A 25,997-nucleotide genomic window follows, 5' to 3' on the forward strand; every position below is an offset into this window, starting at 1 on the left:
AGTAAGTCAGTGACGGACAGACATTTGGGGTCATAGGGCTGGTCCGTGGCTGGTCCAGCCAAAAATGAATTCCCCTGAGCTAACAAGACAGCCACTGCTTGCTGAACTAATAATTAATTTGGCCTGGTGTTATCAAAGGTATTAGAAATAAGCAATAACCATTAAGCTTGGTGAGCACAGATTAATATTTCATGATGTGAAACAGTTGTTAAGACTTACATTCTGATGACAGAGCTAGAGTAAGATCATTGCCATGTGTTGGGATTTGTTGTCAAAGAAAGAAGCTATAATGCTGGGTAAACATTCAGTGCTTGTGGGAGAAATTTGTTATTGATATTTTTGATGGACGCAAAGCAAAAAACAGCTTCACCTCGAGCTACAGTAGAAAATCCATCTACAGTTATTTTCTTCAGTCAGAAAGGTCATGCCAATTTGATCAAATTATATTCCACCAATTTTTGATACTGCCTCTCAACCCTGGATATAAAACAGTTTCCTGACCACATTTGAATCCTTAGAAATGAATTACTCTGTTGATAAATGTCCACCGCAAATCCTCACTAGAAGCTCCCACCTTATCTCCTAAACTGCACATGACAGTGTAATGATGTTGAACCGGGGTTTCAAACATAACTGGTTTGAAAAGGTGAACTTGAACGCTCCTTTCTAAAAGATCCCTTGAAGTCTGCCTGGACCTCCCAAAATGATCAAAAATGACCTGTATCGCCTTAAAGGCTGCAAGAATTAAAATACATTAGCCTCTTCTACAGAGCCTATTCCCCTGCGGAGCCGGAGGTATATTCTCCTAACTGAACTGACGGCTTCCTTTGTAATGGACTATAACAAAGAGTTATGGATATGAGATGTCACACGGATAAGACCTGCCATTAAACTGTGCAGTAGCCTGTGTCAGGCTTCCTCCTCACCAGAGCTTCAAAGGAACGGTGAAAGATAAAGATGTAAGGAGCATTATCTGTCTGAAATGCTTTTACTTTGTTCCTTTTTCTCTCAAAGGTTGCCCTGGAGCAATTAAGGTATTGGGGAAATTTGTGGTGTACATAAAAGCTTGAGCAGTGTGATATAGTAAATAGGCACTTTACCTCAACCTTATTGGCTGGTGTAAAAGTGAGCTACTGGCTTTAATCTAAAAGCTTGGTCTGTCTCTCCTTGGTGTAACAAAAAACTAAAAGGTTGTAATGAAAAACATTATTTTAACCACTTAAGAAGGATTGTATAATTAACTAAGTTTATTACTAGGAACTTGCAGTATCCACAAGTACTGCTTATTTCACTTACTGTGATGCATGTTAAGTATTGGCAATGCATCCGGAAAACTCGCTGTTTTAGAGTAGCAGGATTATAAATGGATTCACATTACATGATGAAGCAATACATATCGTTTAGCATAACAATCTTAAACACAGTGGTTCAATCTAAAGGTAATATTCCTGAGAGCTATTCCATTTTACAATTTCTGGCAGTGGTCAGCAGTGAAATAAAATTATGGTAAGCACTTTATCGTTAACCTCATAGCTCCCCGCTTAAGTGCACAGCAACCCTGTTATAAGGCTATCTTGTTATACATGCCTGGCGTATGAGCTGATGTAGGTATCGCCGCTGCATGATTTCATTAACTAATCAGATCCTGCCTTGTTCTTAGTTGATTTGTTCTCATCTGCTCCAGATCCTTGAAAACATTATCCCTGGAAGATTAGAAGGAATTATGGGTATTTTAGTTGAGCCAGTGGGATGGATTAGTGTTGTGCCACTGCTGTAATAGCATTGGTAGCGGACCCATTTCGATATAGAGGAGAGTAAATGCTAACGAGCCAGGAACAGGGGAATAGGTTTGCGAGAGATGCTGCAATAATGTCAAAGCCTAACATCTTGTATGCAACTCACCCACTTCAGGGCAAGGCCGTAACGTTAAATCTCAAATGGGAAATCTCGCTTTTATGGGCGCAACTGATATTGCACATTGCAATATGGATGCATTTTCCTTTCAATACTTAAGAGGATGATAAATCTGCAAGCTGGGTCGAACATTTAGCAGCCGTTTGCAACGCATAATCTTGGTGCTGATTCCGCTGCTCCCCCTTAAATAAAACATCTTACTCCTGTAACCAAGATGTCTCTGCTGGCATCAGTAACAATCAGATCGCACCTTTAGTTTCCCCAACATACTGTCTGACTGGGGGAGGTGAGAACATGACTAAACCTGCTGCACCCCCACTGTGGCGAGGATGGATATCCCAGAGGTTGTGTGTGGAAAAGCTGCTGAGCCAGTTGAACAATTAATCCCATATCAAATGAGAAATCAGGACCCCCAGTATGTCACCACATGTGCCAGCAGGTGTGCTTTGCCTCCTGCTGATACATTCCTGCACAAATAAAGATATTATCAGATCGTGGAAATGCATCAGTGACTGATTTGTGTAGACCACACTGTGTTTTATACAGTGACAGATTATGAAAGCACACCTGAACAAAACACAAAACACACACTGTTTGTTGAGCAGCTTTCCTTACAACGTTTCTGAGCAACAATTAAAAGTGCAATAGCACATCAGGTTGTTCCTCAAAATTAAATCGTAAACTGAATGTTTCAAGCTTGTGTGAACTGTAACAGTGCAAATATCAAGTGGTGGCATTTCTGAAAATGGAGAGACAACAGAGAAAGCATATGTCCACTCTAGCAATGACCAATGACATGAAGGCCATGCAGTTTAAAAGCTGCCTTCCACCATCTCCCTGATTACTGCCATGTGAGAAGAAACAGAATCCTGATCAATTACTGACTGTACATCCTAGCGACACCTTGACCAGCATTACGTCTTCAGCAGGAGAATTGGTTTTTCTTGTCTGATTAACATTTGTTTTTCCTTTTTATTCTTTTCTCCAGCACACAGAGGTATTGCATTGATCTGTACTTAACCTGATTTCTAATAAAACAAGGTGTCCAGCTAGTTGCCCTGGTGTCGCCACTACTATCACATAAGTATGTTGTTCAGCGGCTAGCCATTGATCAGTCCTTTTGGGGATAGCATCTGCCTCTTCCATGTCTCTCTGGTAGCCTGGATCATCGTCTGCCTTGTGGTCTAATGACCCTCCAGGCCTTACATGCTGCTAATGAGCTGATGGATCAGCGCATCGATCCAAGTGCAGCAGTCTAGGAATGGCCAATTACCTTAAGTAAACAGTGCAGAAACCAGCTCTGAGTGTGGCCAGGAGAGCAAAGTACAATGGAGTTCAGAGAAGAAATGTAGAAAGCGGGGGGAGAGTGGTGGAGTGCAGAACGTGTTGTGCAATTCAAATTGTATTGTGTCACACTGTGGTTCTGTTCTTTGCAGTTTGTCACCATGAATATCAAGTAGGGAAAAAAGCAAGTCAATGAAATACCATTCTGCAAGTAAGACAGTCAAACTAAACAATTGTGGTCACACACACAACACATTTACTGCTCTAAAGAAAGTAACCTGGTACCTGTGGCTCTCTCTCAAGGCTTCCTTTCCCTTCCTCCATGAAATCACACCCCGAGGAGACATCCTGGGCTTGCATTCGATCAGGACGTCGCCACTCTGTCGGGCCAGAGTTTGGGCCTTCAACAAGTTCTGTGAGAAGTCTGGAGCGATGGCTGATAGCAAGAGTTGAAAGAGAGAGATATAAATATTGTGAGGGAGACAAGAGATGAAGAAAGAGAACGTAGGTTTAATTTACTGTCAGAGAAAGAGACATGGGAGCAAAGGGGATAGAGCTATTGAGGAAATGAGAGTGGAGAAGCATTCTTAAAACATGCAGGTCACTGCATCCATTAGGCAGATCAGCTCTCACATCCTTTTATTTTTACACACATGTACACTTGTTTGCACACAGGCAGACAGACTCACATACACACACAAATGTGGGGGAAGAGACACGGTACATCATTTTTAAGAAGACATTTTATTTGAAAGAAGGTGGGTTTTCCAATTCCATGCATTTTCCTTAAAAGGACATTATGCATTAAGAATGAAGCCGTGGGGCTCCAAAGCAAAAATGAGAGAATGTAAAACGAGAGGGAGGCTTTGTTGCTGCTCCTTTAGGCCTTAATTACTAAGGCGCCGTCGTCAGGAGCTGTTTTGTATGCGCACAGACTCAGCAGAAAGCTCTTCAAAGTGAACACACAGCTTGGCGCCAGTGACATGGCTGAGCACCTGCCAGTGCATGACAGTGCACGTGAGTGCACGATACACGCTATGAAACACATGTATTCATACACACATTGCACCTCACAATTATTTCTTGACAAGTGTGAAATACGGGCATTTCCTTCATCAACACAACAGATATTGTCATACTTCCCACAGAAACTGGGTATAATTTACATGAACTCGTATGTTAAGGAGTGTGAGGAGTTATAGTTTCAATAAACTGTGTTTATCTTCATGTATAATAAATGAATGTACTATGGCACTACAGAATTTAAACAGATTCTCTGAGCTGTAGGGGGACCATATAATGTAAATGAAAAATTACTATCATGTATTAAGTGTTCACAACTGCATGATGAACAGTAAATTGTGCTATGATATGATGGTGGCATATGAAGGATGGATATTAGAATAGTTTAACAATCCTAATACTGTCAATAATAAACTATCTATCTATTGATATCTACATAAAGTAGAGATGTCCTGGAAATTGTGCTGTGTATTTTTCATAGTTTTCTGACATCTTATATAAAGGAGGTCCTTGGGCACATTAAGTAAATAATAAGGAATAGAGTAGGGGTTGCACATAGGATCTCATAATAAATGTGTAGGTGTAAAATTGTTTGTGTTATACAGGCTTTTCACTGCACTAACTGATCACCTTTTGGTCTACACAGCTACAGTTCAGTCATTTAAACCTACTCAGAGGCTTTGAGAGTCCTGCAGCTTTAACCCTGTGTGCATACATGTAGTTACTTTGTGTCAAGCTGCCAATCAGAATTAGAAATGTTTCTAAACTTAAACACTGAGCAAAGTGGCATTGGCAGCCTTCTAACACTTTGTTTTACTAATGCCATCGTGTAAAACTGCCACAGCAAAGAGTTAGCAAAGTTTAGCCAGATATGAAGAAGTGAATGGCTAAATGTACTGAGATAAATATAGAAAGTTCATACATCTTTCGGTCAGATTTTCTGTATGTTACTATGTATGTTGGCAATTAGTCATAGCAGCCAAGCCTTTAACATTATAAAATATGTAAAAATGAAAGATTACATTCTAACACTGAATACTGGGGGAAATATGATCAGGAGATTATTTTATTTAATTAAATAGTATTAAATAGTATAACATATAAATATCAAAGCAAAGTGTTTCTCTCATCTCTTGTTCTTGGTGTACACAGCTGCTCATCTCCAAGCAAATAAGTCATTTCAACTTTCCCAGCTGAAGGTTGAACTGCATCCAATGTGGTTATTTGAATTTGAACTTGAATTGTAGATACAAATGCGCTTAGCTCTCAGTCTGCTCAACACAGAGGCAAGAATAAAAACAAATTTTGTTTCAAATGTGCTCAGCTTTCATTTAAATTAATGGGGGAGGCTGAGTTTATCTTTCAGATCTACTGCACCGCCTTTTTGCAAAATGTTTTTCATGCAAAAACAAAAAAACAAATAGAGAAATGATTAAAAAAAAGAGCATTAGGGGAATAATGTTTTTTTTTTTTAAATAAAATTATCTTCGTGATCCAACTGGCAAAATTGCAGACGAACATGTGTAGCAAATGTTCTGCCAATATGACTGTGGGTGTAGGAGATGTGGCCTTAAAAGTGGACCTTTAATTATTGCACCACCGCCAATCTGACTGGTATTGTATTTATTTTGGCAGCATTTGCACATTAATCAGCATGCCAAATTTAAGTGTCTATTACGAACCATCTCACAGAGATTAGGGAGATGACATGAGAGCAATTCTACTGGGTAAGTACCTAGGGAAATCAACCAAATGATCTTACCTATGACTCGGAGCTCAGCGTTGGTGAAGATTCTTCCGTGCTTGTTCTCTGCTACACACTGGTACATGCCGATGTCAGCCAGATTTAAGCTACTGATTGTCAGCACTCCATTATTCACCTGAACTCTGTCCTGCTTAAGACACACACACACAGACATATGCAAATACACACATTTAACAGGACTTCCTCTGTGCTAGGACTGTTGTATGCTGAAAGTAGTGTTATCAAAATCATATTTCCACTCTGTTGTGGTAATTTTGTGTCCATGCCACCACTTGAAGTTGCATTCATTGATTTTTTGGCAACTTAAATTATAGGAAGTTGAAGTTGAAAATCACACATCCAGTATATTATTACACATTAGTTCCATATGAACCTGTTAATGTGTTAGCAAACAATCACCTATTTGTACATGAACAAACATAAAAAAAACATAGCATTAATTGTGTTTCTGCCAACCCAAGTTAAATATTAACAGTTTTTTGTTTTGTTTTGTTTTGTTTTTGTTTTTTGTTTTTTTGCTGTTTGGTCTCCATCAATCTCTGAGAGAAATATCTTGGTTTCTTCACCAGGTGGGGAGGTAGTGTACACTGGAGTTATCACAGCATTTTTGGGTTATAATTCTGTGTCTTTCACGTTACACACAGTCATTTGATCCATTGTGAATATGGAAGTAAAAAACATTGCACTCAAGCAAAAACAAAACGGGGGACTGGGGTGCACGCAACCAAAGTCAAAGTTCAAAGCAGCACATGAAAGCGTTTGCACACTCAAATCAGTCAGATTGTTCCCTTTATTTAGTTTGCTTCATCAAACTTGAGCACAGGAGAAAAATACACAGATGTATGCCTTCTTCAGTGTGCAGTAGTTATCCACTGTGAATACAAAAAATATTGATTAGAGGAGCTTAATCATCAAACCCAATTTTGATGAGCCTCTGTTGATTAAGAAAGATAAATACCCAGAGCATTCATCCAAACTGCACGATAACAAGTTATGCTAACAGCTTTAGATTCTCTTGAGACATTATGGCCTTTAAAATACTGCCTAAGAGATGTCACTGGATGATCTTCAAGCAAATCTGACATTAATTCCTAAAATATACTAACAGAATAACACTATGTAAACAGAAGACAGAGAAAAGACAAACTAGATTCTAGTATTTCTCATGTACATACGCATTTCAGTTTGATAAGCCAGTTATCTGTATAATTCCCTCAAATGTTATCTTATCTTATGTTATCTTAAGTTTACTGGTGACACACAGGTTGACTTGTTTTATACTTGATACTTACTCTAGAATGTCTTTTGCACTGTTTGTATATGGTTTACTATATAAGAAACATTTTTAATAGCCATTTGCATTATTGTACTGTTGCTTTATATGGGTCAACAAATGGGTCACATAAAGTAATAAAATGTCACTGTAAATTCTATTACTTCTCAGGTATTACATCAGCCTTTTAAGCCTTTTATATCTATCTATATTATACTTATTTATCTATCTTCTTTGAAGCAGCGTTTGCAGAATTTACATTAATTTAGACTGAACTGAGATGGAAAAACATAAACACATACACACATAAATTAAACACTACAGGTTCTACAGGTTTTGACATCTGAAGTCAACAACTATTAAACATTAGCAAAAACATCACTTTTTGTTGACTGCAAACTCTTCACTTTATATAAGTAATGTATAAATATAATCCATTTTTAAGGAAATTCTGTAAACAATCCAATTAGTGCCATAACAGTGTCACACACTAGGTGTTAATATGAGAATACTAGACTAAAACTGCTTTGAGGTGGGTAATTAGGGCTATATATGGACATTTTAAGTACTATGATGCCAACTATGTTCATTTTTGACAAATGGCCTGATCTAATTCAAGCTTTAGCCACACTTTTTCTCTCCTCGGAGGGGTTGATAATTGAAACACTGCTAATTTTCTGTGGTCTTAATAGTCCCGTAGTGACTCGATGTAACCCCCCTCTGCTTAACATAGCACTGCGACATTATCAAACGGTGGTTGAAATCAAACCTCTGAAGAATTAGTGAGGAATAAGCTGTTTCATGCAGGCTATTTTGAACTCTGTCAAGTATCACAGAGTCTTAGGTGGCAGAGAAAAAATGCTCGGTATATGAAGCTGTTTGTTTAAAAATACATACATGCAATTAAAATGCCTACAGAGTACACAGTAATAGAAAAACCAAACAAAGTTCTTCTCTCCCCACTGCTTCTTTTGACCTTTACAAGGGTTGGCACAGCTTTCTGCTCCCTTTTTATAGTTGTGTCAATTTAAGTGTGGCAGCACTCATTGTTCTTGCCCTTGATCTTTCCCACTGAGTGTAGCTGGACCTTTTAATGTCACTGACAAAGTAGTCCAGAGGGTCCTGCCGCCGGTCTGTCTGTCGTGCGGAATCATTACAGCACTGCCACTTGAAAAGACAAGGACTGTCCCTTAACATCAGTCAGTGACACGGCTGAGGATCTTCAAACAGGGCTCTTTCTGAGGCCCAGTCACACGATGGACACACGGCTGACCTGGCACTAAAGCCACCACCAGAGGGGGTCCTGGGTGAGGATGGATGAAGCAGTTTCCAAGTGGAACACAACAAGTCCCTGGGTTTTTGGCCGGGACTGGGTGCTTATATGTGTGTTCAAGGGAAAAAAGGATGATAGAGAGAGAGAAAGAGCGAGGAACAGAAAGAGAGAGAGAGCAAGAGAGAGAGAGAGAGCGAGTCATAGAGACTTTGAATAGATGATAGATGGTCCTTTTTAGGTTACACAGTGCAAGGGCCCAGGGGGATGAAAGAGATGAAAGAGATCTGTGTAAGTGCATGGGTTGGTGCCACACTGCGCTATTCTGTACCCACTACCCTGTTGAAAAACCCTCAGAGACTCAGTGGTGGCTCTATCACAATCTCTTTAGCGCTGGAGACAAATGGTGGCATTCGTCTGCTTCATGGCCATCATTAATTATGCTTGACTCTACTCTGATACCAGCACTGTTTCAAGTTGAACTGTATAAAGGCAAATCATGGACGCTCTGTTTGGTGATGTAATTATCCTATTGCTGATTGTAGTGGTGCATTTAATGTGTGATAAATGCGCCTCAGAAGTCAGGTCCGTGACTTTGGAGGTCAAAGGTAGAGAAATCTCAAAAACACGCACTCATGTATGTAACTAAAGGGGGAGGCTGGTGGTAGAGTTGAAAAATACAAGCGTGAGTGGGTCCTTGTTTCACCGGGGTGACATTTTGAAGTGACAGCCCTCCTCTGCGCCATTTAATTCCCTTGGAGGGGGCCCAAAGTGAAATGGAGAGAGATGGGGGGGGGGGAGTGGGAGGGGAAAAAAAGCTTGAAAGAGGCCGTAAGAAAGAGAAAGAGAGCACAAGAGATACTGAGATAAAGAGAGCGAGAAAGTGAAAGGAGGACTGATCCATTCTAATGAGGAATAACAAATGGCCCCCTTGGCCTTCCTCTCCTTCTCCCTCTCTTTCTACATCGCTGACCTTTGGGTTTGGAAATTGATTTACTGTTGCCGCTGTTGACGGTGGCATTTTGAAAATGGTAACACCCCACCTCATTAATATAGCCACATGTACAGAGAATATGTTACCTTGGCCAACCGCCAAAGGAATTTTTACAATGTTATTTACAAATCAATACTGGAAATGCGCAGGTGGAGTGATAAGGGTTTCCTGTGGTTAAGGATGTGTGGCAAATAGAGGAAGTGACCTTTTCTACGCCCTTCAAAATTAACAAAATAGACAGCCACGAATGACAGAGAGTGAAATGTCCATTTGCGGATAACTACTTCTGTATCATGATGGCGAGCCATTTAGAGTGCAAAGCTGTGTAATCTTCTTCACTGTGAGTGCATAGTGATTCAGATCTCTAATTAAAGTGCCCCAGATTTCGAATATTATGTTAACTCTCAATCAAAGTAACAGAAAACTATACCCACCTTTAAAGACAACAGTCCAGTTTTGGGCTCATTACCCAGTCCAAACACTGACACTATCAGTGGCTGTGATTCACTGGAGCTGTTCTTTTTAGGCAGAAAGCACACTCACCCGAACGGCACAATAACACAAAACGAGGCAAATTGCCTAAATGTGAAATGTATTTTGGATGATAAGGCATTTTTTCACCCTCCCCAGAGAGAAGAGACTTAATGATAAAATTGAGAGTAGCAGATAGGAGAGATTGAGCACTAAATTGTCAACAGTCCCTAGTTGATGACAGGCTGAAAATGGCATCACTTTGGCTTCTTTGCAAAACACAAACACCCTCCCCCAACACATACACACACTCTTTTGAAGCCAAATTTAGTCCCAAGCAAATACAGCTATTTCAAAGTGACATGTTCTTGCCAAATACAAGCCTATGAGTTGGAGCAATTTTGCTTCTCAGGAAAATGAATGCAACAAATGGTGAGGTAACACAGTGCACACTTTAAGTAAGCTGGTTCTGAATCTACTGTAATCTTATTATCTTTCATCTTACATATTAAATTGTGCTCATTTCCACTATTTGTCCAGCTTAGGGGCTGTTGTAATGAAAAAAAAAAAATCGACCCTCTGCTAACAATAACAATATGATTTAATACCAGCCTGTTAGATGGAGCCTTGCAGCTTTCAGCAATCTTAATGTGTTTCTTGTCAGAAGAGTGTTAAACACCTTCATAAGTGTTGATTAAAGATGGAGGGTAAAAATTAATGATTTTATGTTATTGGTAACCAAGCACAGGTTTGTGTGGGGACTAACATAGCAGCTTCTGGCTTAAATGTGATGGAAACAATGAAGCGGTAAACAATGTATGAAATTTCTAAAACTATCCAAAGTTGGGGGAGCGGATTAACCAAATACTGCAGTAGGATTGGAAAAAACACCAGAGGTGATTTGCACAAGTATAATTTGAGGTAGTCTAGTCTAGTTTGGCAATACAGTCAATATCTCATTACTCTACCAAACATTCTGCAATATTTGGCACTACGATATGAAAAAGTGGAGGATGCTCTGATGGCTGATGTGTGGCTGCACCTGGTTTCATTTTTCCAGCTTTTAGTTTTATTCTGTTTTTAATTTGTTTCTTTCCATCTTTGTTGTACTCTTGAAGGGGATCAGTGCTGCATGGTGTGGGGGAATTGAGCAATCATTCTTTTGTCTGTGCTCATTTCTTTGTTTTCGTCAATAAAAGCAATATTTAAAAACTTTAAAAAATAAATCCATTACCTCCATAGGGTCCAGAGGCTCTCCGTTCTTCAGCCAGCGGTAAGAGGGTTTGGGCTTGGCGCTGGCTTTGCATTCCCATACCAGAGTGTCATCAATGGTCTTCTGAACATCTTGAGGCTTCTCAGTCAAGTGAGGTGCAGCTGTGAGGTCACATACCACATACTGTAAATGAACACTTCAACGCTACACAGATGCTTGAGCATTAACCGTACAAAGCAGTTTCAGAATAAATCAATGAACCAACCAAGCAGTCAATTAGTTCATTAAAGAAGCATCCAAGGGCACAAAGCATAAATCCACTTCCAATTAACCCAAAGCTGCCCTCTACTTGAAAAACATATAAATAAAAACAACTGTATAATAGTAAAACTAGGTAGGATCAATAGTTGAAACGGTTGAAACTATTCACTGTAAGGCTAAAAGCTAAAAGATAAGCTATTGGATTTGCCACAGCCAGCTTGAATAAACCATTTGATACAGATATTTTATAGGAATCAGGTTTAATTATATATATATATATATATATATATATATATATATATATATATACATATATGAAATAATTATATATTCTTGTGATGCTTACAACGAATAGGTTGTAATTCTTTTTTTTTGCTGTGCAGTTAATAACACAGGTCATATTCCCTTTTTGTCTTTTGAAACATCTGAAATCCATAGAGAAAATGCCTCTATATTTATGATGGTGGTGCTGGTGTCACATAAATGACTAGCACCTTATCTCTGGTGACAGTGTAAGAAGATTTATGGTTCTTGTGAAGCACCCCCATAAATACAGGACGCCCTGCCAGGGTAAAGGGAAGAGAGGTAGTTGAGTCAATCTTTCCCACTTCCTGGCTGTGTTACTTTGATAATTTAATAATTATATTAAAAATTATAATGTGATTAATTTTTCTATACTGAAACAGCCTTTTATCTTATCTCTCTTCGGGGACATGAGAGTATAGTTACAGCTAGAACAGTATCCATGGCACATTCAGTGTCAAGGACTTTTTAGCAGGCCAAATGCTCACCCACACAGGGGGACTTAAACCAAGGGTTTTCTGTACAAAATACAGTCTCTCCTATCACTAGGTCGTCATGCGGCTATGAATGTTATGAGTGAAACTGTTTAATTCAGTCATGATGTGCACTGGGGGCATTAGAGGGGGCTCAACTTTTTTTTTTTTTTTTTTTTTTAACATGGAAGTTGACTTAACAGTTGATTGTCATATCCTGTGTGTTTTTAGAAACTATATTCCTGTCAAATTAAAAGGCAAAATCATGAAACCATTAGATGAAAAAAAAAGGCTTGGAAGCATAAAACCAACTACAGTGTTTTTCAAAAATGAATTAAGGTGTTTCTTGCTGATTATTAGTTTTTTGAATTTAATATCTTTGGTAACAGTGAAGCATGGGTTGCCTGAAGTGCATTATACTTGCTAAGAACAGTAATATTTAAAAAGCTTTCAGAGACAAAGTCTTCAGCAGCCCCATATGAGAATTGAGATAATATTTTGTTATCAAAAAACAAGCTCTCTTTATGTTCTTTTTATGAAAAGAAATTGTACAATAAATATATTTGGAAGCGAGCAAGCAGTACTGAATTGAAAATACATCACTAGACAAAAACAAATACAACATGACACTCTGTTAATGATATTACAAATGAGACCGTCAGACATAACATAATAGAAAGGAAGACATGATGCAAACGGCTTCTATACAAAGTCAATCTGATCTCCTGTGAGCCTATTCAAATGCAGTCAACTGCTAAACCATGATTTCATAAATCCCCTGGAATTACAGAAGGACAATTAAGAGGGAAATTGAAAGAGACGCCACCCTTTATTGTTCCTTTGCCAGCATTGGTTGGATGCTGCAAACACCACATCCCCGTATTGATTCTCCTATTCTTCTATAGAGTTGATGGATGTCCCGCGAGCTCCTGTCTATGGGAGTTTAAAATAAGATTACAGATTTTTATCACCTGGCAGCCGGCCAGGTTCCCTGGCTTTGAGAAGAAACTTAAATCTTACAAGGAGAAACATGTCTTCCATACAACTACAACGGAGCACAGGTGTAGAGGCCATGCAACATAGTACCACAGTGATAGCCACAAGTTACTGAAAAGTTATGACCTTGTTTACAAAATGACTATTACATAAACACACCATTTTCCCTTGTTTTAGGATCTCTAAGTTGTTAAGACCCAGTCCTGCGATGCTATAATGCTCTATGAACAGGCACGTCTCTTTAAAGTAAAGCACATTTAATCCTCAGCCTACCTACAGGTACTGTGAGCATTTCGTCTTACCCACAGGTGCTGCAAAAAACCTGTATTATCATATCAAAGGCATCCTCCTTCACAGGAAAGAAAAATCTGGATTTGATTATTTCAGTCAAGCACGTCTCTAAAGGGCCTTGTGGGCAGACATCATCAATGCATAAACTGCAAAATAATGGCTAGAGAAACTATAAAAATCCTTCATCAAGGGCCATTAAAAGCTTTCTCAGAATGTGGGCCATAAGTCCAGTGTTGGTGAGGGAAAAATCACCTCTCCCTGAAAGGTGGTATAAATCTGTGTGCGCTACAGCCCCATGTTAGCCGCCGGCACAATGAAGAGCTTGTCAGAAATGAACTACTGGTAATAGATTAATTTACTGCCACATTCCACTATATGATGCAGTTATATATGGAGACTAATAAAAGCTACAGATTGCTTGACAACAAATAAAACTTTTTGTTTGACTCACACCAAAACTACACTTTTATTCTGCAAGATTTTCAATTGTGCTCAGTACTATGAAGAACTATTGAGGGGTTTTAACTGAAGCTATGAATCGATGGGCAGAAGATTTGGTAAAAGTCTATAAATGTACATGATATGTTAGGAAGACAACTGGAAGGTTGATGGCATTAAGTGTTTTTTTTCCCAAGACAGGGTAAGTTTTAGATCAAAGTCAACGAAACCATCCTCCAACTCACCATAGAAAGACAGCTTTCCTTTAACCGAGTTTCTTCCTCTGCTGTTTTCAGCCACACATTCATATATCCCCGCATCCTCCTGCTGAAAGTAAGGGATCTCTAAAACTCCGCTTGCTTTATTTATGTCCACCTTCCTGCCAAAAGAGGCTCCATCCACTCTTCTCCAGCTGATGGTTGGCACTGGGCTAAAGGCGAGGAAATAAAACACACAGCAAGGCCACGAAATGAAAAACACTTCTGAAGAACGTTTTATTGAGGGGTTAAGCTTAGTCGAAGACATAGATATGATATCAGTGAATACTGAAAAACACTGTTGAGTATGTCAATCTATAATTATTCTGAAAAATTAACTGGTGAGTGTTCCTTCTCTGTATAGTCTTTAAACTCTGGCATACAGAACAAGAAAAAGTCAGAATGAGAAATCTTTTGCTCTCAAAATCACTTCACAGGGACCCTACACATTACCATGCAGCTCAGATTGGTACAGTAAACAACTAATGGTGTAGTCAAGACCGTGGTATAATAATACACAGTGGGACGTACTTTCCGAGTGCAAAACATTCCAGCTTGACAGTTGAGCTCTTAGCGACAGGAACAACTTCAGGGAACTGCACTTCGATCTTTGGCTCATATTCACCCATCACACCTGGAGTTGCAAACAGAAATATAGAATTGATGCCACGTATATCTGAAGGGAATTCTTTCAGCTCAAAGCCTGAAAATGTCAGAAAGAAACAAAATCAGAGTCAAGAATCACAGAAGTCATGATTGTGTTGGCAATAACTTGGCAGACACATTGGCAATAACTCTGTACTGTGTCTGAAGGCTTAGGGGAAAATATTGTATCTCATGGTGATTTTTTCTGACCACTTTTGGGATTTTGATTTAAAATTCAGTTATTTTCTATAAATTACACTCCAGGCCTGTATTGGTGGTCTACGCGGCATCAAACATCTAGAAAGCATAATTGCGAACATATCTTGTTTTGCCTCGTGAGGATGACAGCAGTCCTCCCAGGGTTGTCTTTTCCAATCCATCCAGTCAGCCATATTAACATCAACCTCAAAGAAAACTTTGATAACGTGATTGGCTAGATAGTTCAACCAAGAGACTCACCACTCGAATGGACTTACTGAGCAGCAAATCCACATTGTCTACTTTCTCCCCTTTCAAATATATTAACAATGCAGAGTGGTGTTTCCTTTCCCGAAACCATCTTTGTCTGAGCCTAAGTAGTATAGTTAACACACTGAACAGACAACAGCAAATAGCATTATTTTGTAGTTAAGCCACGTCTCAGATATAAATAAGCTACATTTGATTACATTTGCTGGCAACAGTTATCATTCCAGCTGGTAAAATCAAATTTTCATCTCTCAAAAAAGTCTATACCTACTTTGCGCTCTATGTATAGTAAGTGGAGTCGTCTCATACCATCAACCCGCAGCACTAGAGGTGTTGGTGGTCCTTGAACACTGCTTTTGGTGACTGTATTGGTGACTACACAAGTGTAGTTTCCCACATCAGAGGATTCCACTTTGGCGATGTAGAGGTTGCCTGTCTTCTGGGACACGAATCGTCGTGTGTTCTGGATGACAAACGATGGGTACTCATTGAAGATCCATGTGAAGGTAAGCTCTGTGAACAAAGTTGGGGATAATGGGTGTGAAGCACACAGGTCAAAAACACATAGTGTATTTATTCATCATCTATACCCATGTACAGATAATGTGTGCCGCATCAGCAATCTCATCACTTCAATTTGAGTGGATGCCTTCAGGGATAAAGCAATTAGTGGTTCGGACTGAGTGCCAGACTTCCATGATTAAAAACACAATTTATAATTGAAGAGCAATTACTCTCACTCACTGTTGGATAAATGTCCTTAATATGGTAAAAGTTTCACAGGTTCACTACGTTAGAATGATGATGCTACGAGTATGAATGATTGGCTTTTCAGGAAAGTTGGATATTTACATCTACAACATTCATACCTCTCCGAAAACTAATTGACATTAGGATACCAACAACAGCACTGTGTCAAAAAACACAGCCTCCTCATTAATTTTAATTAGACCACTGCATTTGTACTGTTTGTACTCATACTGTATTTCATTTTCTCTCCAGTGCCTGAAGCATCACACCATCCACTAACGCAGTCCTTCGCATTTCTTTAACGCAGTGCTGTTTTTGATTTGAATATGGCCTCTGTTTGTGGTTGTAGCAAAATGACCATGCAAGTGTAAGGAGAAAGTGTGTAAAGCTGAAGTACGTGATCTACAGGCAAATTATTGGGGAACAATATTGATAGTCGATTATTCACTTAAGTAATTTTGGATGCAAAAATTCACTGGTTCCATCTTCTCCAACGTCAATATTTGCTGGTTGAATATCTTTGAGCTACTTGAAATTGGACTTTTTTATAGATGATTAATTGCTTGATTGAGAAAATAGTCAGTAGATTAATAGATAATGAAAATAAATGTTCGTTGCAACCCTTGAGGAGAGCCTTACTTTAAGTGTATTTGTGCTAATCATAGTCCTTCAGTGTAAAGTAACCTTAAAGTTAAAGTAAGCCTGTTGTTTATTTTTGGTGCCTCTTTTTGGGATGTATTACTTAATAAGAGTTTATTTAAAAACACAGACACAGTGGTTGTACATTAAAAAACACTCTCCCTTTATGGCTGTCATGTAGTAGCAGAGGACCTTAAATCAACCCCTTAGTGGCAGATAATGCATAAAACACTGTATTATGCCCAATAAAACCAATGTATTTCAGATCATGTTATTCAGTTTGGTACCACCTAGTCTACTATTCATCATCCCAGATAACAAGCTTCTGGGAAAGACTCCCAGTACTATCAACCAAATGGAGTGCAGTCAGAGAGCCTTTGTACTAACAATCAGTAACATTATAAAAAGGAATGATGGTGTTTTGACATATTGACACAAGGATAGATTGCTCTGGACCATATTGGATCCCTGTCCCAAAAGCAATCTTGGCCGTTGGTAAAAACTTGTCTAAGCGATGACTCGGCACTACAGTACAGGGAATAATTGAGATGTGAGTTGGACGCTCATCTACTGACTCAGAATTCTTCACTTCTGCTCGTTAGGGGGCAAGAGGATGTGTGGGCTTTGACATATTACAGCAAACCTTGCAAATCACATTCTGACATAGAATCTTGAGAACTTGTGATGCGCCTGCGAGGATGCTCCTTTTAAGTACAGAGTGGGTGTTTTTATGTGGGTTGGATTGGTAGAAAACAACCTAACTTTGTGATCATCCAGAGAAGACAACATGAGATTAAAACTTGTGCCAGATACACCAATGTTTCCTGCTTTACAACTTGCCATATGTTCAATATAACAATGTGTATAAACATTATGATATATGAAATCTTGTGTGAACACCCTCCTGCTGCTTTCATACAGTACGTTTGCTAACATTCTAAAGATGTGCTTTGGAAATAAAGGAATGGTTTGATATTTCATAAAAAAATACCATTCTCATGTCTGTCTGGTGACTAAAAAAATTTCTTTTTAAATTACAATTTGCGGTTTCAAGGGAGGCGTTATTTGCTGGACTATTTCTTGGCTAGGAGCAGTGACTTCCTGGAGTTTTGTCGTCACTATTATTTCTCATTTTTTTCACTTTGTTTTTTATAATGGATTAAAAATTGAGATGTAACATGTTAATTCGTGAGCTTTAGAGTTTGTTGATTGGTTGACTTTTTTTTTACCTTTGGACAGAGCCAGGCTAGCTCTTTCCCCCGGTTCCCAGTCTTTAAGCTAGGCTAAGCTAACCGTATCGTGGCTCCACTTATATCCTCAAACATACATACAATATATTCCAATAACAAACAGACATGAGAAAGTGGTAGAGTGAATGGTATCAAGCTTCTCGTCTAACTCTCTGCAAGAAAATGAATAAAAATGTTTCAGAAAATGAACTATACCTTTGATGACTTTCACAGACTCACTGAGACAGATACTGTAATAAGTGGAGTTACATTTCATTTTCAATGTATTTCTCTTGTTCTCCTGCCCTGAACTCCAACCTAGCCTTCGTGACTTGTATCTACTATAGCTTCCTGACTTGATCCATCAGACCCACAGAGGGAACAGCTGTAATATCCTCCTCTCCTCTAAATAATATATCCCAGCTCTCATCCTGACAAGGTCATGTATATTTAATGTCTGTTTTTGAAACAATATCTTCCAAAGGTGCAGGGCACAACAAACTGAAACAACAGCAAATAAGAGGTTACTAATTGGTTAGTTAAAGATTCATGGTGAGAAACAGGAAACAGGAAATAGGAAGTGGAAAGCACCATTGGTTGTACTTGATGATTTGACTTGAGAGCCTTCTGCAGATGGGCTGTCATAGAATAATGCAATCATGAGTGACGGTGAGTGGCAGATTTTCATTGTAGTTCCATTTAGCCCTTGTATAATGAACAGGGAGCATCAATTCCCCCTTAATGATCTGAGAGGAGGAAAGAGAAATAGAACATGACAGACCAAGGACATACTGAATCAAGAGTGGGGTTTTGCACAAGTGTGTGTTGCTTCAAAGAAAAGTATATGCACAACCGGTGTCAAAGTTTGTGCTCGCAAGTCTGTTCCCTTGGCAGTAACAGCCATTAACCAGGGCTACCTATCTGTATTCATAACACACAACAAGTTCACTCTATGAAATGGCTTAGGTCATGCACATGGGAAAAATCCCTGCAAGCTATATGTGTTTTTACTAGCCAGTGAGCAGCCTCTGTTTTGGGGTAGATGCACTACACAGAGAGAACAAGTGATTTCAGCCTTGAGTAAATCTAAAAGGCCCGCTTCCATTAGTGAAAAGAGGTCAGATGCATTAGGTCCCGGCCTAACCGCAGTCATTCAGACCCTCTCAAAGCAAAGGATGACACAGACAGGCATCTAATGCAAATACAGTACAGTGCAGTGGAAGAACGCCTGGATACTTGACAATATTTTGGTCATTTTCAAAGTGCAACTTCAAACTGTTCACAACTGTAGAGCATCCTGGCCGCACCAAACTACTTCCTGCAGCTGTCCGGTGGGTTTTGAGGCATCGTTAAAATGAAATAATGGCTTCCTGAATCATGCATGGGATACTGAAATCCTTTAAAGGGGAGATGAGGCAGATCCTTGTCTAAGGCTGTATTGTGCTGATCATGAATTATGTCCTGCCCCCCTTTATGAGAGAATGTGTCTTGCATTCTTTTTTATTCTTTTAGTCTTTATAGTCTTTTTCCCACCTGTGACAATATACAGTAATGGTTCTCTGCTAAACCAATTCCTTTGTAAAATCAAACTATATTTTTATGATACTATAAACACATATCAGGCATTTTTCTACTTTTTAAAAAACAGTTCCTGTCACTAACATTGATATCCAAATTATTTATTTGCTTTTCTTCACAGTTTTCTCCTAAAAAGAATCCAGTGGATGAAAGTAATCAGGTACAATATCACTATTCATATGTGTAGTCTAAATACGGTTCTGAATGAGGACGAGAGAATGTGACCATTAAGAGTGTGTCTTTGTGTGTGTATGAACCTGAAAGTAGGAGGGATACATTATTACCATAGCAGATATGGTCAGGCTTACCTTTCAGCAAAGATGTTAGAAAATTGGATGTGATTCATCCTAAAGAGTGTCTCAGCATCCTCAACATCTCTATCAATAGGCATAATCTACAATGACAGCTGCTGAAAATATTGTCAGAAAATGGATCATTCCAAGCACTGTGCTAGGTCTCCAGAGAACAGCTATGATCCATCACAACAAGAAGGAATGAAGGGGCTGTTGGTATAAATAAAAGCAGACTGTACATTACTGGTCGCTTGTCCAAATGCAGGCTCTGGCTGTGTTTATTTGATATGAGGGAAACAGCAGGGAAGGGAACTGACCCAGTTTGAATGAATCTAAACAAGATTAGCAATTTATCACCATTCACCAAGTAAAATTATAGTTGACAGTTAGTCTGGGCATTGATAATGCATATTGGATTTTGGATATCCCCGCATTATACTAAATTATATTTGCTGGACATCTCTACCTCATAAAGTCCATGGCATTATTTTGACTTACTTTTCCTCAAACACAGTTTCTGTACAGAATTTTGAAGAACTCTTTAAGTGAAATTACTTGTACGTTGTGGCAGATTGTTTCTTAAAAAAGACAGAAATGCATTTGACAGGCTCATAATATCCCCTGATTTATTTTGGCTCATGTTGAAAAAAAAAAACAACTTTGGCTAGGTGACATGAAATATCAGTAACGTGATACATTTATCTCCATTGCAGTTTTTATCTGTGTGTGGAGGGTTACTGTGAGAACAACTTAATGTCCTTAAATGAATGGGCCAACATTTCTGTGCTTAACCTTCAAGGAGCATTGTAGCAAATTGAGTAATGGAGCCAACAGCAAAAACATTTGCTACCCAGTGTGCATAAACATAAGTCTGTACCATAGTCAAATTAAATTAATACATTGTTTTAACATGGAAGAGGAAGCATTTACTCCAATAACAATGTAGGTTTAAGTGGTTCTGTGGCATTTTTGTGTCATCAAAGGTTATAAAATGATGATGGCAAAATGTTGAACAGGCCTACAGAATTTATGTTAGCATGGTTGTACTTATTATTCTGTTCTAAAGGGAAACTACGGGCTTTTTAAACTCAGTCACCATATTCCCATAATTTTGTTTCTAGGTGACTAATGGAGAAAACAATTTTTGAAACTGGTCCAATATTGAGCAAGAGCGTTTCAGCTGGGAGCCAAGAGATGGGCTGTAATGTAATCCTTTGGGGCAATAGCACCCCATAAATGTACGCCCACTAAAAGTGTTTGTTTTTGCCACTGGCAGGCTGAACATCATGGATCCGTACGGGGAAATAAGATGTTTTTCTTTACCTTTCGCTTGATCCAGTCTGTTTGTTACTGTGTCTAACAAAGTCTCGCTCAAGGAGAAGTCTTGCTCCTAAATCTCAAGAGTAAATTCAGCCATGACTTTGAAAACCTTGATAACACTAAGCTACATTTCTGTGCTCCAACATAACAAACTCTTCCGGGCACTCCTCTCCTCCAACTCAAGTTTCCACCGTTGTCTTCCTGCAACAACTCTCGCGAGATTTCAGAGTGAGACTTCTCCTTGAGCAAGACTCGGTTAGACACAATAACAAACAGACCAGATCAAGCGAAACATAAAGAAAGAAGTTTTATTTCTCTGTATGGTCCTTTCCATAATGTTTTCAGACACTTATAACAATCTGAGCCTGTCGGTGGCAAAAACAAGCAGTTTTAGCGAAAGGACACTGACAGGGCACAATTGCCCCAAAGGATTACATTGCAGCCCGTTTCGCTGCTGCCAGCTGTAGTGCTCTCGCTCAATACCGGACCAGTCTCAAAAATTGTTGTCTCCATTAGTCACTTAGGCACAAAATGATGAGAAAATAGGGTCCAGGTTGAAGTCCAAGTTTCCCTTTAAGAGCAGGTAAAGGTTTGGTATCAGACTGGATGTGACAGATATGGGCCAGGTGCAATGTAACAGTGTGGGTTACTGACAACAACCCCTTCAGGACTCTAGTCCCAAATGATCAGTGTCATGTTGGAGAAAAGTCCAAAGGGAGTTTGGAACTAAATAAAAAGCAGTAAATTTAGGTAACAAATGACAGACAAGATGAACATGAATTATTGAATAAATCTATTTACATTTCCCTGGAGACAAAAGCAAGTCTCAGATATAGCATCTCTAATGATTTAGTCAAATCTTCACACAAACACACTGTGGCATACTTCTTTGTAAACATCCCTGAAGTGCGATATTGTCAAATGTGCAAGATCTCAGTCACAACAAAGCAGCTGGAGTTCTTGAACAAAGTGCAACAACAGAGGCCGGGGGGATCTCCTGAATGTTATGAAAATTAGTTTATATAGAGACGTTACATTCTAGTTTGAGTTTCAAAGGACTCAAATGACAAACACATTGAGAAGTTCCACACTGGAGAGAAGATCCTACTTGCTGTTAATGTAAATAAACGGTGTCTTCATCTAATATGCTTCGGTGCTTTAAAATGCAGGTGTGATGTTCATATTATTACCTCCAGACAAGATCATTCAGCCCCTCCAGTTCTGTCAGAGCAGAGCAGCACTCCTGATTCATTCTTCAGGTTTTAAAATGTGAAAATAACTAACTGCCTTAAGTCAAACCTGTCCTTGGCCTGGTTCTTATATGTAATACAGGATCTCTTAAACTTAAAAGTAAAATATTTTTGGACTTTCTCTTATACTTTCCTTGTCGCACCCCGTTGTTCTTGTGCCATATTGTATGTAACTTTATGTACATTACTTCTACTGCAAAGTCAGTTGTTATTGTGTCCTAATTTACACAATTGGCATCAGGAAAAAACGTGAACATTTTGCAAATAAATTAATTATGATTCAAAATTGTCTGTTTGGCAGCCCATAAATTGCACACCTTGGTAAAATTAAATTTAATTAACATTAAATCACATTTGTACTGATATTGGCTTCAGTGCCTACATTTAAATCCACATTTACCAATTTGTTCTTAAACGATGGGAAATTACCAAAGAATTGCTTGCTCTGCATAAAACAAATACCTACAGTAAATAATATTGCAAGTTCATGCTTTGTATGGCTTTACTTCCAATATGAATAACTTTAACTACTAGGAAACGTGTTGTAATGACTGTATACAACATTTAAAATGATTATAAATACACAATACATAGCCATCGTATACACAAAATGAATTTAAATTTGAATTAAATGATATAACCTACACTGACTCGGGCATCCATTAAACAAGCAAGCAATCCAGATTATTTTTATGACTCAAGGTGACTCATTAAACTACGTCAATACATTTCCAAGTGACTAAATGAATTGTTGGTTACGTAAATCCCCTCCCTTTTCTGATTGGCTTGCAAATAATACTTGTAGCCTGTTTGTGTGCTGTGTGCAAATTACCAAAAAAGATATGGGAAGTGTAATCTATCCAAGGAGAGATCAGTCAGTGTTGACTCATTTCTGTGCCCATTGCTAAAAAGCTGCTTAATCCAAAAGGTTGTCCAGAGAGTGCCACATTCCTTGTCAGTGCACGCACATAAAAGAAGCATCTTCATCTTTTAAATTGTAAACATTTGCCTAGTGCATGCTGGATTTGCCTTCATAACAAACAAGCTTCTAAATAGAAAGACATTATTTTGCATATGGGACAGTTTCCTGACAAACTCAGTACTGTTTCCCCGCAAATAATGAATAAAATACTGCATTAAAATTGTGCCCAGATTTTTAAAATAATTGTTGACATTGTCATTACACTACTACTACAACCCAACGTCCCTGAAAATGCTGCTGTTCTGATTTTAAGCTGGCTAGAGTGTATGTTGGCATTTGGACACGTTGCACCAGGGGATGTGTCTAAAAAAATCCATTACACTAGGAGGCTGCCAAATGTAAGCATATGGCCCATGAGTGAGATGTCTCATTGTAACACATACTGTACAGAACAAAGCACTACAAATGTAGGCCTACTGTTAGGTTTGCAAGTGACTGTGATAAAGACAAAAAACACCTCAAATGATTCTCAGTGCAGCAGCTGAACATGGTTTCACACAGCAGCAGCACATGAATTAGGTGACTAAGCTTCACCCTGAATGATAACAGGCAATAGTTTGTGCTCAATATGTACAAATAACATCCAGCAGCCATAACTGTTTGGTAGCTGCTTCCTGATGTCATACTGTATTACTATTTATCTATGAAATTGCTTCTTTTGTTTTCGCATAATCATAAAATAAGATTACTTTTACTTTCAGGACAATGGCATATTCCGGTTTGTTTAAGTTGTACCATTAGCAGGATTTTGTGAGTGATGTGGCCAAAATCATTATCACAGCATAAATATCATGTGCATTTTTACATAACAATATATTTGTTATTATGATATGGCAAATAAATAAATAAAATAACAACATTCATGTTCATGTTAATTAATGTACAACTCTAATGCAATACATCAAACAAAACTCAATTTACATATGTAAAACAAATACCCTTAGAAAAAGAAATTTTAATCACAGCTTTTTGACATCTGTTACAATCTGGCTCTATATTCTGAGTCAACTGGAAATATAAGTGTTTTGATTTCAATACCATTTCCTTGTGAAATATCACAGGAAACTCTCACAAAATATATCTGAGTCGGTGCTTTTTAAAACAAAAATGAAACTGAGAAGATAATTTGGTCTGAGCCAGTGAATACTTACTGTAAAAATGTTATCACTACGCTCTTTAAAACTCATCTTTGAAAATAATGGCTGGAAGCTCCTGTCTCCCCTGCTGAGCGCAGTATGTTACAGTATATCCAGATTCTCCAACAGTGGAGAATTACATTCAGCCTCGCTGGCTGAGAGAGTAAAAAAGCCTATCTCCAGACCCCTGTGTGGTAGTTAATAGCAGTGGATGCTAACTCCCATTGATAATGTCATGGATGCAAAGGGCTGATGTGAAGCAAACAAAGCACCTTCAGAGAGAAGCTCTATTACTCAGCCTGGCAGGGCCCCAGTCACAGACAGCCTCTCCAGTCTGCATGCCAATTTTTTTTTCTCGCCCCCATTGAAAATCAGGATGACAGGCCAGAGTGTCCCAAAGTAAAAATGACTCACTCCACTGACCTCAACAACACAAACAAACAGTGATCCGAGAGGGAGAGGACAAACATGACTTCCACTTAGTTCAGATAAACAGGCAGTAGATGAGGAAGGAAAAAAGTGATATCACACTATGCCGACATTTTCCATTTTCCACATGTAGGACAGATAGTGACTCTTCACTGATACTGAATATTGGTGGAACTGCAGCACAAACTGTATGAGGTAGCAATTCAAATATAAGTCTTCTTATGATAAATAAGTGCAGAATAGGCCGTCTTACCTCCAGAGTGGGGTGGTGGGCCACACAGTAAGACCACTCCTTGACCTTCACGAACCCTCACTGGACTTCTTCTCTGAGTCTTGAAGTTCTCCAAGTCTGTTTACCACAACACAAAAGCAATAAAAGCAAAATAATCAATTCATTCTTCACAAAAGCCATAAGCACACAGGATGCAAGCAAGACACGCCTAGTTGTTTACTGAGATAAAAATGCACTACAAGTCATATCTGTGGTTGCTTAGTAATTTCATATCTGGTTAGAACACAGCTACAGACCAGAGTTTAACAGTGCAATATGATGCAGAACTTTTGCATATTTTCATGAAACACTCTTGCTATGTTTGCATAAATGCAGACATGGTGCTGTAAAGTCCTAAACACTTCTGACTGGAGCAGAAAGCAATTCCTCAAGTATAAGTCACACATGAGTGAATTTAATTGGAACTGCGTATTGTTATCACTTTCTGTGTTTCATCCGCTGCACACAGACCAGCAACAATTAAATGACTAAGACTGAAACATCATTTGTATGGAGACTTGTTGACAACCTGCTGAGAGAAAGCAAATAGAGACAGCAATCCTTGAACACGTCGCCTTTTCTTGCCTGCTGTGGCTCTTGGAGATATCGCAAGCAGTGCTGCCGAATATGCAGCTGCCATATAATGACATAATCAAGACTGAATTCAAAAACAGGGAGAAAGGATGCAAAACTGACACCTCCAGTGTACAAGCACAGCAGGATGAGCCTCTGCATAATAAATACAGTGCATGATCTTTGTAGACCTTGTGAGTAATGGGAA

At 38.7% G+C, this 25,997-nt stretch overlaps 1 protein-coding gene across 2 annotated transcripts in view; it reads right to left on the reverse strand.

Moving 5' to 3' along the window:
- cntn3a.1 (contactin 3a, tandem duplicate 1) overlaps window positions 1-25,997 on the reverse strand; it is a 78,044-nt gene that overhangs the window by 22,649 nt on the left and 29,398 nt on the right. The window contains exons 5-11 of one of the 2 annotated variants that reach the window (XM_067591910.1): window positions 25,199-25,294; window positions 15,649-15,852; window positions 14,758-14,860; window positions 14,215-14,399; window positions 11,229-11,368; window positions 5,984-6,113; window positions 3,484-3,634 (exon numbers count right to left, since the gene is read on the reverse strand). In XM_067591910.1, coding sequence (XP_067448011.1) covers window positions 3,484-3,634; window positions 5,984-6,113; window positions 11,229-11,368; window positions 14,215-14,399; window positions 14,758-14,860; window positions 15,649-15,852; window positions 25,199-25,294 — 1,009 coding nt within the window. Of the gene's footprint in view, window positions 1-3,483; window positions 3,635-5,983; window positions 6,117-11,228; window positions 11,369-14,214; window positions 14,400-14,757; window positions 14,861-15,648; window positions 15,853-25,198; window positions 25,295-25,997 lie in introns of both variants that reach the window. The other variant, XM_067591908.1, reaches the window with a different exon arrangement.

Source organism: Thunnus thynnus, chromosome 6 (assembly GCF_963924715.1).
Source record: "Thunnus thynnus chromosome 6, fThuThy2.1, whole genome shotgun sequence".
Classification (NCBI taxonomy): Eukaryota; Metazoa; Chordata; class Actinopteri; order Scombriformes; family Scombridae; genus Thunnus; species Thunnus thynnus.